At 52.1% G+C, this 17218-nt stretch overlaps 2 protein-coding genes across 2 annotated transcripts; one reads left to right on the top strand and one right to left on the bottom strand.

Moving 5' to 3' along the window:
- Positions 1-1818: 1818 nt before the first annotated feature.
- On the bottom strand, positions 1819-4957 carry EVX2 (even-skipped homeobox 2). Its single transcript, XM_051786809.1, has 3 exons — positions 4534-4957; positions 3098-3354; positions 1819-2472 (listed from the first exon to the last, which is right to left on the bottom strand). The coding sequence occupies exons 1-3, from the start codon at positions 4955-4957 to the stop codon at positions 1819-1821; spliced, it is 1335 nt and encodes a 444-aa protein (XP_051642769.1).
- A 7541-nt stretch (positions 4958-12498) lies between these two features.
- Positions 12499-14246, top strand: HOXD13 (homeobox D13). The gene is made up of 2 exons (XM_051786723.1): positions 12499-13213; positions 13996-14246. Exons 1-2 carry the CDS (start codon positions 12499-12501, stop codon positions 14244-14246), a joined length of 966 nt encoding a protein of 321 aa, XP_051642683.1.
- The last annotated feature ends 2972 nt before the right edge of the window (positions 14247-17218 follow it).

Below are 17218 nucleotides of genomic sequence, written 5' to 3' on the forward strand. Positions count from 1 at the left end.
ATTCCAAGGATCGAAAAGGTTAAGCTGGTAAAAGAGTGCTACGTTTTGGTCTATTTTCTTTAACATTAAATTATATATTAATAAAAAAATTTCAATGTAAACTCAGTGAACAACAGCTGGTATAATCGATATTTTTACGTAAGTAGTCTTCCTATTCGTTCTTTACAAAATGAGAAATTTGTGGGTTTAGGTGTCTTCTACCTTACTTTAAAGTTCTCTATCCAGAAAATGTACACGTCTTGTTAGGGATCTGCTCCAGAAGCCTGGGATGTTTCTCCTTTGCCCTTCTCTACCCCCTCCCAAGATATCCATTCCATTGGACAAAAAAAGACCCTATGATTTATGTTCACTGAACAAATCAGCATAGCTTTTAAAATCATTTTCTGAAAGTTCATTATTAGAGTATGAAAAAAATCCAGTGTCTTAAAAATAGAAGTATTTCAGGACACTTATTAGAAATATATAATAGAGATAATTTTTTTTTGCTCTCTTTTTTCTTTTTTTTTCTTTCCTTTTTTTTTTTTTTTTTTTTTTTTTTGAGAGCGTACGTGAGTGTGTATTCACATTCACACAGGGCCTAAACAAGCAATAGCAAGTTAGATGAGGGCTTCAACTCTTCAGAAAAATCTCATTATGTGAAGAGTGAAGTGGCTCTGTAGGGAGCATTATGGAAATATCTGGGTTTGATTTAATGAGGCTCTTCACATTGGTGGAATATCAACTTAACAGAGAAAAGTCTACCCGGGGCGTCCAAGTTACCAAAATGAAAATTGGCAATTGAGATGATAAGAAAGTGGCTTTCTTGTGCGAAATCACTTCAGGTAAGAGAGATAACATTAAATAACATACATTCTATGCACCAAGAACAATGTTTTATGTACCAAGTCTCTTATCTGTCTCTTCTAATGACTTCCCTTAGCGGGTTGTTAGTACTTGACAGCAGGTCTCTGTGCGGGGAACTTTTTTCCAATTCCACATTCAAAGGAGGTCCATCAGAGAACATGATTGGCAATTTTCGTCATAATCTGCACATTATTAGCATCAAAATTGACATGGCAGTAACACTGGTGGGTTTTGATGTGCCTTTCTTCAAGTTCAAGGAAGTCCCTCCAGTAGCAATGGTTTGGTATAGGAGGTCTCAGTTACCCAGTGGTGGCTTTTCAGAGGCAAAGGCGCGATAGAGATGCGTGAGAAATAAATCCAAGCCCCGTTTTATCGAGAGAAGAGAAAGACGCTGAGAAAAGAATCAAATTTAGAAAAGTGTCTGGAAGGTCAATGCTTCAGGACAACAATCTACACCTAGAGAGATTCAAGTATTTCCCAGATAACGTGGATTATGGTAGTCAGAAAGCGTGATCTTAAAAAATGCCTCTCCCCATCCTGTCAATCTCACACTTCCCTTCCCGTTACTGGCCCAGACGCAGCTGCCTCATTAGCTACCGCTTGTACCGAAATACGCGAGACATTTCCCATTTACTCGAATTCAAACCGAAATAACAATAATAATAATTATAATAAAGGGGAAAAAAATAAGGCCAGAAACACATTCCCTTCCGCCGGCTGCCCCTCCCTGCCCCCATCGCCCGCACCCCGCGGACCCCGCAGCGCCCGGCAGTGAGCACCGCGGGGCCGCCTCCGCGGGGGCACAGGAGCCGCGGGGCGCCCTCCCCACCGGTCCCGCGCCCCGCAGCGGGGCGGTCAGCAATAAAAAAATAGACATAACTTTCCGGCCGAGTGCGGGGGCACCCTCTGCCCCGACCACCTCCCACCCCCCTCGACCCCCTCTACAAAACACCCCCCGGGACCGGACCGGGGTAGTTATCTGGTGAGCGGCGCCTCCTCCCGCTGGTCCGGCGAGGCGACGGCGGCCTTGCTGAGCACGGCGGCCGAGTAGGGCAGGAAGCCGCTCTCGGAGCGCTGCCCCGTCGCCGTGCAGGGGAAGTCGGCGGCCGCGCCGCCCCGCGAGCCCAGCGCCGAGGCCGCCGCCGCCGCCGCCGCCGCCGTCTGGCTGCTGTGGCAGCTGAGGCAGGAGCAGGGCGCCGAGCCCCCCGGCGGCCCCGACCCCGCCGCCGCCGCTGCCGCCGCCGCCGCCGCCGCTGCCGCCGAGGCGGCCGCGCTGCTGTTGAGGCCGGCGGCGGCCGGCGTCTGGTAGAGGCCGGGGTGTCGGAAGCTGCAGAGCAGCTCCGGGCGGGAGTAGGGGTGCGAAAGGGCGCGGAAAGTGTCCAGTGGGCGGATGGAGGTGGCGAAGGGCGCGGCGGCGGCGCCCGAGGCAGCGGCGGCAGCGGCGGCGGCAGTGACCCCGACGTGAGGGTAGTAGTGGAGCGGGACGTGGGAATGGAAGGGGTAGGGCAGGCTGCCCGTGGCCGCCGCGTGGGTCATCATGTAGGTGTAGAAGCTGGGGTCGGCCGGGTGGGGCCAGGACATGGCCAGGCGCTGCCGCTTGTCCTTCATCCGCCGATTCTGGAACCACACCTGCGCGGGGAGACAAGCACAACGCGGCCTCAGCTCCGCTCCAGTCCTCGCCCCGCCGCACCCGTTCCCGCCGCGGATACCTGCGGGCACCCAGCGACACCCACTGTCAACGCTTGTGGGAGACCCCTCTTCCCCCCGGAGCAATCGCCCGTGACCTTGACCGAGGGGAGCAGTGGGTACGGTTCCCCCTTCTAGTCGAGGGGGACCTCTTCGATCTGAATAAACGTTTTCCCTTCGAATCGTCCCCTCCTCCCCACGCAGCACTATGTCTTCACGGGACTGACGCTCATTCCCCGTGTATAACAGCTGAGTTCATTCTCTCCCCTCTTCACTTTAGGAAGTAGGCTAAAGCGATAAAAACTGACGAAGAAAATAGGAAAAAACCCAACAGCAGCAACAAAAAAAAACCCAAACAACAAAAATAACAGTAATAACAACTTTTTAAAAAGCAAATTAAAAGTGTTGGGTGAGGAGACGCAAACGAGCACGAGTGGTGACCAATAGCTATGGGCTCTGCGAGTCCTTCAGCCGGAGAGCGCAGCCGGCCACGGCCCGGGGGAGCGGGTCACCACGGGGCTGCGCGGGGCGGCGGCGGCGGCTCGGCGGGGCGCGGGGCACGGCGTACCTTGATGGTGGTCTCAGGGAGGTTGAGGGCGGCGGCCAGCTCGCAGCGCCGCGGCCGCGACACGTAGTTCTCGCGGTAGAATTCCTTCTCCAGGCGGGCGATCTGCTCGCGGGTGAAGGCGGTGCGGTACCGGCGCACCTGGTCGGCCCCCGCCGCCGAGCCGCCCAGCGCGCCGCCGCTGTGCAGGCTGCCGATGCCGCCGGCGGGGGCGGCCGCCGCGGCGGGGGTGCTGGGAGTCGGGCTGCTCTCCGCGTAGCCTGCGGGGCGAGGGCACCGGGATGAGAGCGGGCGACAGGGTGGTCCCCCAACCCTCCCGGCCAGGCCGAACAGGGCCCGCTGGGCCCGTGCTCAAGGCCACCTGTCATTCTTACAAATCCCTTCTGCTAGCAGAGTCGATAAATTTGGGTTCGGAGGTTGGTTGTTGGGGGGTTTTGCCTGTTTGTTTGGGTTGGTTTTGGTTGTTTGGGTTTGGGGGTTTTTTGGGTTTGTTTTTTTTTTTTTTTTAATAACTTCATAACCGCTTTATTCTCAGTAGATGGGGTGGGCTTGGGGACTGCAGGGCAGATGAGTTCAGGGGAGAGCAGACGAGGGCACGGGCCTGCGAGTATCCCGGGCTAGGCGCTAGCCTGTTCCCCTTCGACTGCCGTTCTTTATTTTCGTTTGAGACATAAGAAATAAAAGCAGCCACAAAAGCTTCCCCCCCCCCTCCAACGTTACGTCGAGCATCCCTTCCTCTCTCTGGCACATTTGACAAAAAAGGCATGCACTGTGGCCCCTAGGAAATCCACCGTTCATCTACCTCCACCTCCCCAATAACCTCCAGCAATAATAACAACCACCGTCCATCACCGTGGCCCGCAAAGCACGGGGAAGGAGATGAGGCTGTTTCAAACCCCCTGTTACAAGCAGAGGAAAAGTGAACAATGCCAAATTACCCCGAGGTGGACACAGACAGCACGTTGCATATACACAGAGAAGGACACACACAGACAAATGCGAGTAGTTTTCTTTCATTCCCCTCTCTCCCTCTAATTTAATCTATGTATGTATATAGACGCATATACAGCTCAAGAGACGCCGAGAACTCCAAGAGCTCGGGGAAATAAGTGAAGAAAGCTTTGCCTAAATATAAGTGGGTGGATATCTGTGCCCACATATACTCTGGATATATATCTACATATCAATGGATTTGGGCATGCACAGACATACACATACACGAAGGCACCCGCACAGGAGCTGCCCGAGCAGTGCGTCTCGGTTATCGGGATAGCGCAGTAATTGCAATAATATTTTACAGCCTGGAGCTCTGTCTTCGCAGAAGAAAGAGCACTGATGCAGAAGCGAGCAACTTTGGCAGTGGCGGTGGGTTTCCTTTGGTTTTTAAAGCCTGTTGGCAAAGCGCGGGGCTTAGATGGAGATGATAAAGGAAGAGTTACCTTTGTTACTGTTTTCCTTCAGCTGGGAAGAAGTCAGGCTGGCCGGGGAGCGGAGCGCAGAGCAGCCCACCTCCACATCACTGTTCATATCTGCCTCTTGAGCAACTTCGGAATAAAGGCTGATTTTCTTCCTGCTTTCCGACGGCGGGATTTCGGAGGAGACCGTGCTTTCGCTGTTCGGATGCTGAAGATTGAATAAAGTGTCTATTTCAAATTTGCCTTTGGCGGAGATGTCCCCTATAGCGCTGTGCAGGGAGGCGGCAGTCAGTCTCGGGCTGAGGCGACCACTGTGCGGAGAATTTTCAAGGGCCTCCAACACTGCATTTCCAGCTGAGTCTGACAAATTCGAGAGCCTTTTGCCAGCTGTAGGGCTGTGCAGCCCTCTCTCCATCAGGATCATCTCTTTTCTTATTCTTTCCATCATCTCAGCTTTATAAAAAATGTCAAAGTTGCAGGGCTGGTCCTGTACTAATGATGAGCTGCAGCAGGGGCTAATTCACATTCAGCCCGGCAAGTGTCTCTAAATATTATTATCTGTTTTTGAGGGAGGTGTAAAAATTGTGGGATGCCAAAGCGAGGGAATGACTGGTCAAAATGACCCATACATCCTTTCTAGCCCGAAATGTCATTCATCAAAAAGTGGTGCTCGTCATTAAGGTACGAATGACGCTGTTCGAATAATCATTTATTGTAACAGGTTTATAAGCAAATAAATACAAGCTCCTGTCAGTGGATAATGAAGGCGGCTTCAGAGCAGACAAATATATCCAGGTGGAAAGAAAGAAAGACAAGAAGTGAGGAGTAAAGCTCTTGTCCTTAGCTTGATCAGATCTTGCTTCAATTGCTCTGGGGTTTGGCCTCTGGGGTGGAATTGACAGTCTGATTAATAAAATGAGCTGTGCAACATTTCCCCCTTCATTTAGGTGCATCATTATGCTCTGATTTTTGTTTTGTTGCCTTTTAGGTCCTAATGATGCAGCTTCTTTCTCATTTGTCCTCGGACAGAACTACATGCTAAATATTAGATAATGCTTTTCTTTATTATTATTTCTGAGGCGTATTTTAGATCACAATGCAAGGAATTGCTGGAAGAGGACCAGAGGACCGAGAACCTCCTGCCGCTGATATCGCTTTATTTTTCCCTCCCATTTCCAGACCACATTAGTAGTTTTATTTAGGAATTTACACTGACACCCCCACGCACCCTCTCACACGCGCGGACCTTATGCCCAGACTTTATAAACCCGCACAAATATAATCACGCACAGATTCGAGCGTACCTACAGCAGTTACCTGAAAATTTAAATATTTATTATAATCTAGTATATGACAAGTCTTAAATTTTTCTTTGTTGCTTCCTTAAATAAGATCTTTTTTTTTTACTTTCTATAATCCTGTTTATCGACGAAACTAGCCTGCGCTTTTTCATCCCTCTGGGACACTACTGACCGTCGTACGGTATGATAGGGGAGGGAAATAACCGAAGGACACTGAATGCATTCGTGATTTAAAACACTCCACGGGCGTCCATCTAATCCTCCCGGCAGGTTTCTCTCCAGCCCTCTGCTTCTTTTCTCCCCACCGCCAATAAAACTTACGCATTTGAAAATTAAAAAAATTATCACAGAATTAAGTGATGGGTGGGAGGTATTGACTACAGGCTCCGAGCTATCAGAAACATCATCTTAGCACCCTCTCTCCAAAGTTACCTGTGGCTCAGCTAGCTCATCCCTCCGCTCTTTGCCGGGTGCCGCGGGGCGAAGCGTCGCCGCGCTGCAGGAGACACGGGCTACCGCGCTCGGCAGACGTGACAGTCGGAAAGTCTCCCTTCAGTGGTAACTTAGCTAGTAATAATGACGCTGATGGCAACCATTTAAACGAAGATAAATCCTTTGTCGTTAGCATCTCTGGAGTGCGTTTCGATAGCTGCCCAGCCTTTATTCTCGCCGTGATTTTTTTTTCACCCACATCGTCTAGTATTTAGACCCCGTGAATCCGAGTTTCATCGCCCGGAGAAACACCCCAATCAAACCCGGGCTCGATTTTTTTTTTTCCAAGGAGAACTGTTTCTACTAATCTTGGTTCACACGTCTCCTAAGTTCTTGTGCTCTTGCGCATGATTCATAGCTCGAAAATGGGATACTTGACAGATTTTTTTAATAACGTGTAAAGTCTCCCTAAACGTTCTACCAAATATTTAGGAAGCATTCTAGGCGTTGTTTGCAAAATCCAGCTTTCCATTAATGAGAGTTTTATGTCAGCCCTTCGAAATGTGAATTTAGACTGCAGTGTGGTGTCCTGAGTTTTACAGCCTCCAAAACAGACAAAAGTAAACGTCAACTTTTCCTCGCCCGGGGACGCGGCGGCGGAGCGACCCAGTGCCGAGGGGAGCGGAGCGGTGCGCGGGTCACAGGGCCGCAGACGACATCCCGCGGGGTCTCCGGCCGGGCCGGGAGCGGAGGCTTCGCGCTGCCCTCCCCGAGGGACGGGGGCTGTCCCCGGGGTGCACCCGCGGAGCGCAGCCGAGAATCTGACACCGCCCCGTCCCGCCCGACGGGCCCGGCGCCCACGCAGCCCCGCCACGGTCCTGCAGTCCCCGCTTCCCCCGCCGTGCCTGGCTCCGCAGCAGGCGGTGGCCCGGCCGCCGGTCCTGGCGGGGCGGAGGCGGAGCGGAAACCTGCGGCCGGTTTTATTGCTGTCGTTTGGCGCCCTCGTCTGTTTTCTTACATGCTGTAACGCGGCGAGCATCTTTCCCCCTGCTCTTTCGGAAACCGCAGCCGAGATACCACATCTCGGAGGCAAATCCTGTGTGCACACCACCAGAGCAGGCACAGTTTTAGACTCAAAAAATGTTACTGCACCACTAGAAAAGAGGGAACGATTTTTATGTTATTTGGAGCGGATGGAAAAGACTTATGTGAAAAGCCCCAGTGTAAGAAAAATAAGTTACACTCAAGTGCGGCTATGAATGATCTTTACCAGGGTTATATTTTGCACCTTTTAAATAATACTGATACCTTAGGTTATGTACAGAGTATCTTAAAATACAGCTAGATTCATATGCAAGGGACATAAAATATTATAAGAGACGCTAGTAATCTTCTGCTAGGTAGAGGTGAGGTTACAAAACTGTTCCCTGCAATCCAGTTAATCAGTTCACCCCAAACCGTCAACCCCCAAACAAACTAATTGCCTATTTTTATATAGTCAGTAAACTAGAGGCATTTACTGCACTGATATTTATCTGTTGGGTTGTTGTTCGTGGGGGGCTTTGTTTGGGGGCTTTATGTTTTGGGTGGGTTTTTTTGATTGTTGCTTATTTTTGTGATGAGGAGGTTGTTGTTGGTTTTGGTTTTGTGGGGTTTCCCCCTCCCCCCCCAAAAAAAAAGAATAGCAAGGTCTAAAAAGATCTTTCGGAATATGTTTATAGTTGTTCAAAACCAACAGCTAAGCCTGAAGAACCTCCGACATTAAAGTGACATTATTGGGCAAAGGGGGAGGAAGTTACAGAGACTGCCGAGAAACTGCCGAAATATGCGAGCTTTTGTTAGACTCTGTTTACTCAGTTGTTCTTGTAAGTTTAAATAGCTGCTTAGGCCTTTGGCCAGATTTTTACCTTGAAAGTTATTGCTGGAGGCATCAAAGAACATTTCAGTGTTCGTTTATTAAATGTTACCCGGGGAAAAGGGGTCACGTAGCTTAGTTGAAATGAAGTTCGTATTAAATGAGACAAACATCGCGGGCAGCTTTTCACCAAGAGTGTGTTTGGAAGACGAGCGGGAATATCTGCTTCTTACCCCGCGGCGGGGCAGGCTGCCAGCAGGGCCCTAAGGCGGCGTGCAGCGCCGGGGAGGTACCCGCGGCAGCGCAAAGTCTCCGGGACGCGGCCCGCGGGGTGGGAGCAGGCGGCGGTGTGCTGGTCGGGGGGGCGTGCGGGGGCGCGGGGAGCCAGTCCCGGCGGGGTCCGGGGGAGTGGGTCCGGCCCGGGGGACCCGCGCGGCGGGGGCGGCAGCGCTGCCTGCAGGCGCGGCAGTGCCACCTGGCGGCGTCTCGGCGGCACTGCCCGTCCTGCCCGCCCTGCCCGTCCTGTCCTGTCCTGCCCGCAGGTTCTACCTGCCCTGCCTGATTTGACCGTCCTGCCCGCCAGCCTTGCCCGTTCTTCCCTGCCCATTTTGCCCTGCCCGCCCTGTCCTGCCTTCTGGGCCCTGCCCACAGGCTCTACCTGACCTTCCTGACCGGCCAACCGGCCCTGCCCGGCCTGCTCGCCTGCCCTGACAGCAGGTGCTGCCATCCTGCCGTGCAGCCCCGCCCGCCCTTTCCGCCAGCCCTTCCCGCCCTCCCTGTGCCAGTCGGAGGCCGCCTGGCAAGGCAGCTCCGCACCCGCGCAACGCGTGTCCTGCATGTTGAGCACGCAGTGCGCTCCTGCTCAGCCCTGCATCTACCCTCCACCTCAGACCGCCATATAAGCGTAGGGCCAGTCTTGGGGCGTGTTCAGTCCAGATTATCTGTAAAATGTCACCCACGAGGAAAGGACACGAGCATAGCATATCCCCGAGTCCCGCGGGCCCTGTACACCGTCCCTCCCCGCGCCGCCCAGGCGGAGATCCCGCGGGCGCTATGCGAGGTTCATGGGTGCGTGATGTCTTCTGGGGCTGCCTTTGCACACAGACGGGCTTTAATTCAAATGATAAAGCCTAAGCAGGTCTCAAAGGGACTCGTCTGATGGTTCAATTTAGGTTGCAGCTGGTCCAAGATCAGGATCCCGAGGTCTCCGCGCTGCGTCAAAGCGGAGGTTGGAGTCAGGGAGCGGCCAGCACCAGCCCGTGACCCGAGAGCTCAAGTTCAGCACCCGCAGTGCTCATCCGCCCGTGGCCGCTGCACCGAGGCCACGCGGGGAGCCCTGAGAAAACTTTCTCCAACTCGAAACGGATTTTTTAAGGCTGAAGTAACTAAAGACATGAGAACCTGTGGCACATATCTGGAGGGGAAAATAGTTTAACAATTCTTCCCGCGTTGCTGTTAAATCTTTTCATTACTGTAACTGGCTATTTTTTTAAGTGGTAGAGGAAAATGAAAGTTCTTCTGTTCTGTTTAGCTATTAAAAATTCTACGCAAGTTAAAAGGTAATAACGGAACGTAGTGGGCATGGAGTAAGGTTTGGGAGAAGTACAAATTGAGTGGTTATATTTGCGTTCTCCGTCTGTCCTGAGAGATATTTTTTTTTCCTACAGCAAACACTAACAGAAGCAAATTCTTGTAGACACGATTATCATCGGCAAATTCTAGCGAGGGAGGCGATCAAAATTCGGGTTGTTTTTGCTGTGAGAGACAAATACTAGTCGGATACTAAAAACCTGTGCTAAAAGTTTGAGTAGAATCCTAACTGTATTAAATCATCGTAAATGCACTTGAGGAAATGAGATAATTTCAGGAATTAAAAAAAAAGGAAACCCCACAACCTTTTCTTCCGGGAAGACCACAAGCACTGCCTACAGCGATACCATATAGCTCGTGTATTCTGGAGGTTCCTGTGCAATGTGTCAATGGAATATGCAGCGGGACTCGGCGAGGCGCTGGGCACCCGCGGAAGCGCCGCTGGGGCAAGACAAGGACTGCCCGCAGGCAGAGGCCCGGCCAGCGCGGCAGGTCCCCCTGCCCTGCCCGACGTGGAGCGACGTCTCGGTGGGGACTGTCCTCCCTGAGCAGAGGAAGCACTGGGCTGCTCCGGGCCGGGGCCACGGCCTTCGCACGGTGCCCCGCACGGCCCCGGGGCTGGGAGTGCGGGACGTCTCCTGCCGCTTGTAAACTGGGCGGGTGCTCTCAGAGAACCGACCTTTGCTCATGAGATCATTATTTTTATTCGTATGCATAATATCATGCCATGCACGACATTGCTGTTTTATACACCCTTCACAAAACGGCTCATTATAAAATCGAAGCAATTGAATATATAGTCATAAACCCGCCCAAAGAGTTTTTTGGTACACCGGGGGCTCTCGCTGGAGCAGATGTCTCGGCAGGACTGAAGACCTCTACGGGCGTCGCTGCGGCTGCACTGTGATTTGCTTTGATGTAATCGACTTCAAAAAGCTCTGAAACACTGCGTTTTAGGTGCTCCTTTCTTTTGGCAGCCTTATTTGAAATATTCTGACGTCAGAGAAAAATTCACCGCATTTACTGCAAGAGGAAACACAACGGGACGTGGGAATACAAATGGAAATATGTCTCATTTCTCGGGGCTTTTATTTTTAGCAATGTTTTCACTAGAAAGTTGCATGTAGGGGCATAAAAAAGTGAGAAACTTGTACCTCGACAAAACGTCCTCCTAATTACAGGGGGTTTCATGTCCTGAGACTAAATACTGATTCAGCTGATAACCGAGCGAAACATGTAATCACACCTGGCTAACTTCTTAGCTGATTATGAAAGAGTAATAGCAATTAAGTGGTCAGAGCTAATGAACATGAACTCGCCTATGCCATCCGGTTGATGCTGTAATTACTGGCACCCGTTTGTCATTCCAAACTCTACTTCCAGATACTGCCGACGATTATTACACAGACTATAAAGTAGGGCTGCGCGACTAGCTGCTGCTGCGGGACCTGCTTCGATCCCGCGGTAGTTCAGGGGTCCGGAGGACCCTGCCACCACCTGCCTAGGCTGCTCAGCAAGGACACCCCCAGAATCTCGAAATCGTGTCAGGACAGTTTCACCTCTGTGGAGGCTGCCTTTCTTTCCTCATGCGCCTGAGCCTCCGTAGGGACAGTAAACACGGCCCCAGCTACATAGTTTTCAGCGGCGCGAAGTTTCCCTGCCCTTCCCCGCGGAGCTGCCGCCTTTCCCAGTAATTTCTTGCCCTCCGCGCCCGAGAAAGGGCTAAGTGTCCAATATAAAACCGCGGAGGGACAGGAGCCGGTCCAGAGGCGCAGGAGCTGGGGTTGTGATTGGGGTTGTAGTTAGTTCTGGGACAAGAGTTCGGAGTCGTCTTTGGAGCTTTCTCTATTTCCAGCACTTCGCGCTCCTGCAACTTCCACCCTGACACAGCGGGAGAGTCGAGAGAGACGACAGAAGGATTTGCCACAGTCTTGGGAAGTCACCACGAGAACAGTCGTCAGCATAAGCGAACGCTGCCTTTTAACTAGGCTGCCTTACCACGACATGAACTGACACTGCAAGGGAAAAAAAACCACATCTAATGAGTGCCAGGTTTACCATCTTGCGCTGCGCACAGACGCGGTGCTTTTTCCTGGCCGGTAGCAATACTGGGGGGGTTAAAAGAGGGTTCTCCCGTGGACCGAGACCTCAGTGAAACCAGGGGACCCCTTCCCGCTATAACAAAACACTTCTCCATATATCGCCGGGAAGGAGGGAGGTGGGGAGGATGGAATACAAAGACTATGTGGGTTTTTCCCCATGTTGCAGACGCAACAATGAGCTGGAGAAGGTCTCGCTGTGGATCCGGTCAGACCCCTGTCCGTGGCTCTAAAAAGAGCCCCTGCCCGCGTCTTCAAAAGGTCCAGTGGTACTCGGCTGGCCCTTTTGAAGCCGCGGGCAGGAGGAAGGGAGGGATGAAAGGAACGGGGGCCGGGGTTGCTCCGGAGGGGCATCACCGCCGCCCGCCCAACCCCCCCTCCAGTGCCGGGGCCGTGGCGGGGCGGGAGCTCGCCGGCGGGGCGGGGGTGGGAATAGACGGAGGAGGGGGGGCGCCGTCGGTGCGGACCGGGGGGCTGCGAGGCGAAAGGGGCAGTGCGGGCAGCGGGAGGGTCACATGTTCCTACGGCAGCCTATGAGCAGCCCCCCGGGCTGAGGCAAACTAATCTGGGGCCGGCCGCCCCCACCCCCGTCCCCCCTCCCAACCTGGACTTCGTTTTTATAAACGTACCGCCAGGATCCAACCTGTTGGAGGCAAATAACCATACGCATCATGCCCGGCCGGGGACCGAGCCGCCACCGCCGCCGCCCGCGATGTGCAAGGCCATGAGCAAAGCAGGGAGCTGGGAGATGGACGGACTGCGCGGCGACAGCAGCGGCGGCGGCGGCGGCGGCGGCGGCGGCGGCGGCGGCGGAGCCTCCGGGCAGTGCCGTAATTTTCTCTCCTCGCCCGTTTTCGGGGCGGCGCACACGGGCCGAGCGGCCGCCGCCGCCGCCGCCGCCGCCGCCGCCTCGGGGTTTGCCTACGCCGGCGGAGGGGAGCGCTCAGGGGCGGCGGCGAGGCCCGACCCCCCGACCAAGGACTGCCCGAGCTCCGCCACGCCGGCCGCCGCCCCCGCGCTGGGCTATGGGTATCACTTTGGCAATGGATACTATAGCTGCAGGATGTCCCACGGGGTTGGGATCCAGCAAAATGCCCTGAAGTCTCCCCCCCATGCCTCCATTGGCGGCTTTCCCGTGGAAAAGTATATGGACGTCTCCAGCTTGACCAGCACGAGTGTTCCCGCCAATGAAGTCTCCTCCAGGGCGAAGGAAGTGTCCTTCTACCAGGGCTACACAACCCCCTACCAGCACGTTCCTGGGTACATAGACATGGTCTCAACGTTTGGCTCTGGGGAACCGAGACACGAAACATACATATCAATGGAGGGCTATCAGTCTTGGACTCTGGCTAATGGCTGGAATAGTCAGGTTTACTGTGCCAAAGATCAGACACAGAGCTCACACTTCTGGAAATCGTCCTTTCCAGGTACGAGAGGGGGAGAAATGGTCTGAGCAGAACTCCCCCGTGCCTCCTCCGCCTGCTCGTCCCCTCCCCCGCCCCCGGGCTGCAGGGGCGGCCTGCCGAGTTGGACACGCTGCACAGACACGCATAGAGCAGGGTGGGGGTGGCGGATTTTCTTTTTCTCACCCCCCTTCCCACCCCTTACCCCAGAGAAAATCTCACCCTCTGCTTTCCATACCCGCGGGACTGACCCCAGAATCTCTCCTCCACTAGCGCCCGGGCACTGGACGCCCGTCCCGCGGGCGCCGGGGAGGCCTCGGGTTCCTTCTGCTGATTCCTTCTGTGGCCGGGTTTTATTCGCGTTTGCAGTTTTCAGGACGATGGCTCAAAGGCTTGCGCTCCTCTGCCTCTCTGACTGGCGACTGACCCGGCCCCAGACCTCTTAAGAGACTGCAAGTAGTGAGGGCACAGAGGCACAAACCACATGCAAACAAACCCGGGAAACTCTCACCAAAGCGATTTCTGTGTGTGCGCTGGGGCACAGACCTGCTCTCGGCCCCAAAGCCAATGCCCCCGCCGCCCTTCATGGTCAGTTAGAGATGCATGCCTGAAAAGTGATGACAGTCCATCAAGGCTTCGGTGGTGCCTTACTAACGTGCAAATAATGTGGTAGCGTAAATAATAATAAACTGTAAACAGCCCGGCATTATTTATTTGCCCATGAAAACCAGTGCCCAACAATATCGGTTAAGCTTTAAACGCCTGTAATAAAATTCTAATTTTTCACATAATGTCTTTTACAATAGGGGACGTTGCACTAAACCAGCCCGATATGTGTGTCTACCGGCGTGGGAGAAAGAAGCGAGTGCCGTATACAAAACTGCAGCTTAAAGAACTCGAGAATGAATATGCCATTAACAAGTTCATTAACAAGGACAAGAGGCGAAGGATATCTGCAGCCACAAACCTGTCTGAGAGACAAGTTACCATTTGGTTTCAGAACAGGAGGGTGAAGGATAAGAAAATAGTCTCCAAACTGAAAGACAATGTATCTTGATACATTAAATGCGGACAGTGATGGATATATAAACTCAATTTACGACCAGCTAAAGACTCTTGGAAAGACTTGAAAATATATTTAATTTTTTTTTTGTTCTTCCAGCGGTGGCGAAATTTCGGGAATTGTTTTCCGTGAAAGTCAGCGTTTTTCTGTAAGTGTAAGAGAGTGTTGACAAGCCTCGAATTGAATTATAGTTCAGTTTCTTCTTTTTGAAAATAATAATAATATTAATATTAATTATATTTTCTGTTCTCCCCTCTAGGCCAGTATAAACGAACTTAAATATGTTGAACGGTTACAGTTATAACTTTCTATGCTTAACTCTTTGGGGGGTTTTCTGTAATTTTTTTTTTTCTCTGAGCAACAGCCAGTGCCAAAAAGTGTCAGTTTTGATTTGGTATTGTAAACTTCAAAACAAGCCGAATGAAAAAAAAAAAATCGATCGGAAAATGCAAGAAAGCCGGAATATGGACCTGTGGCAGCACCCGCCTAGTCCAGTGGGACCGGAGAGAATTACGTGGAGGGTTACTGGCTGCAGCAGAATTTTTAATTGCTTTTCGAGAGAGAGAGAATCTCTCTGAGCTGTTGAGGGGGCACAGAGTCCCAGGCATGTCCCACCGCGCTCCCCACTTCCGCAGGTTTGGGTTTGAGGTTGGGCTTGGGGTTTTTCTTTGCCGCAGTTTCGTTTTCAGTGAAAGGATTCCATAATGCCCGGTAGAAAAGGGAGCGTCTGTTCCCAGGAAGGGGCACTTCGGCCCCGGGCGGGCGCTGCCGGCCGGGGGGCTGTGCGGCTGGGCGCTCCGCGGAGATTCAGGTCGGGGCGCCTGGGGGCAGCGCTTTCGGCGTGATGGATTGGCCGGTTCGCCCTGCAGCCAGAGGAGAGGCTGCCCCTACAGAGGTGTGTATGGACCTGCGCAGACCTAGGGTAAAATATCCGCTCTATCTTGTTTGTCCGGACCAGCGAAAGATTCTTCTCCTTCCTCCGGCCAAAAAAACCCAACCCCAACAAACAAACAAACAAACAAAAAAAGAAAAAAACCAAAACAAAAAAACCACCAAGGCTAAAAAAACCACAAACCTGCTTGGATAAGTGAAGTTCATTGTTAATTTTTAATTTACAAAAAAACCCGCGGGTGTTAATGACAGAAGCAATAAATAAGGAAGTTCAAAAGATACCATAATTTATATGGGCCGAAAGGCTAGCATTTTGTCGATTTTGTAATTATTTTAAATCTAGTGTGCATGTTATGATATACACAGGGTGATCAGACGCGCTAGTCAACTACTAGGAGAGAGAAGTGATTTCCTCTCTGTTAATGTGCCTCGTCTAATTATTAAAATGTGTGTTCCAAACTAGTATTATTTATTATAATATACTATTACTCTAAACACTTTGATTACCATTGTATGTGGTAAGACATGCGATAAGTCTATTTCTCCATAAACCATATCTTTTTTTTCATTTGTCTTAAAATCTGCTTTTGTGTTGGAAATACAGTCTGGACTTCCCAACTGTTACTGATGTTGCAAATCTTTTCCTGAACCGCCTTTAATAAAATGGTTTCTTTTCAATATATATAAAAAGAGAAAAAGAAATTCGCCTTCTTTTGCAGGAAGGGGTTTTGCGGGCTCCAGGCTTGCCTGAGATCTTCTCAGAGGCACTTATAGGACGCCGTTCCTGGGAAATGAGAGGTAGATACGATAAGAGGTGCATTAAAGGATGGAAAGGGGTATCCGAGAGTCCTTTGTCGATGGAAAAGAGTTTTTAGGAAGAAAGAAATGTTGCCAGCGAGAAATGTTGTCATGGGAGGCAGGGGAAAGGCTGTGTCTCCCCTCTTCCTCTGAGCCCTGCTCGGCCTGCCCGATGCCCGGCGGCCGAGGGCGGCCCACGGCCCCTTTGTTCTCCCCTTCCAAAGCGGACCGGCACTTGCCGGTTCCCCGGCTGTGGGGCGGTCTGGGACGGCGCCCCTCCGTTCTCTCCGCAACCGGCTGGTTCCATAGGGGGATTATCTTCCGCCTCCTCCGCCCTATTCCTTCCTCTTTCTACTCCGCTTGCACGTTCACGGTAATTGAGGCGTTTGTTTTCCCCGAACGGACGAAAAAAGTCCATTTCTGAGCACTTCGGATTTTATCACGAAGGGCATTTTTGTTTGATTCTGGGATAAAAGGACACTTGTGGTACACGTCATTTACGCACCTGGAACAGCCCTCTCTGCCGATGCAGCGTTGTTTTCTCCGAATATTTTAAATTCTTGTCTTCTCCCCCTTGGCACCCCCACTCACCCACACATACTCCTATTAATTCTACAGAGGTTTTTCCTCCCACTGAGTCTCCCTGCAGATGGAAGGCCGGGCACTGTCAGAGCTGTTTTGTTTCCCGGCCCCGGAGCCATCGCGGGCTGTTCTCTTCCTCCTTCCAGGCTTAACCTTTGGCTTTGCCGGGCTCCGTGCTCTCAGAAGGTGCAGCTTTGCCACGGCCAAAGCCGCTTTTTCAGGGCAGGAGGAAATCCGAACTGTCTGGCAAATCGGTACCAGATGGAGAGGAGTCGCCTTTTAATTTCATAAGAAGATGCAGGATCATTAAGAAGGCAGCAGCTACAGAGAGGAGGACAGTGAAGCCGGGGCACATCAGCCCGTCTACCTACCGGTGTAGATTAAAAGGGTTTTCTAAGCCTGGAGCTGGGGCATTAGTGAGCATTATTCAAAACCTCCTTGGCTACACCTTGGACTCTTCCAGAACGCCAGTTGTACGCTGTCCTGGGGCTGGGCTGCCGCCGCGCAGCCCCAGCTGCAGCCGGTCACAGTCGTCCATGTTTAGAGAAAAGGACATGATGATTCGCCTGAAATGTAGCGCATGTTATTACAGATAATTAATATGTACCTCGACAAAATGAATTGCAAATGCTCAGTGGCGCAATGATGCATTGCTTGGCTTCTGTAAGGCAGTGCGATTTCCCAGCCATGTCTGA

The sequence above is a fragment of the Manacus candei genome, unplaced genomic scaffold (assembly GCF_025592945.1).
Source record: "Manacus candei isolate 608988 ecotype Guabito, Panama unplaced genomic scaffold, ASM2559294v1 h1tg000023l, whole genome shotgun sequence".
Lineage (NCBI taxonomy): Eukaryota > Metazoa > Chordata > Aves > Passeriformes > Pipridae > Manacus > Manacus candei.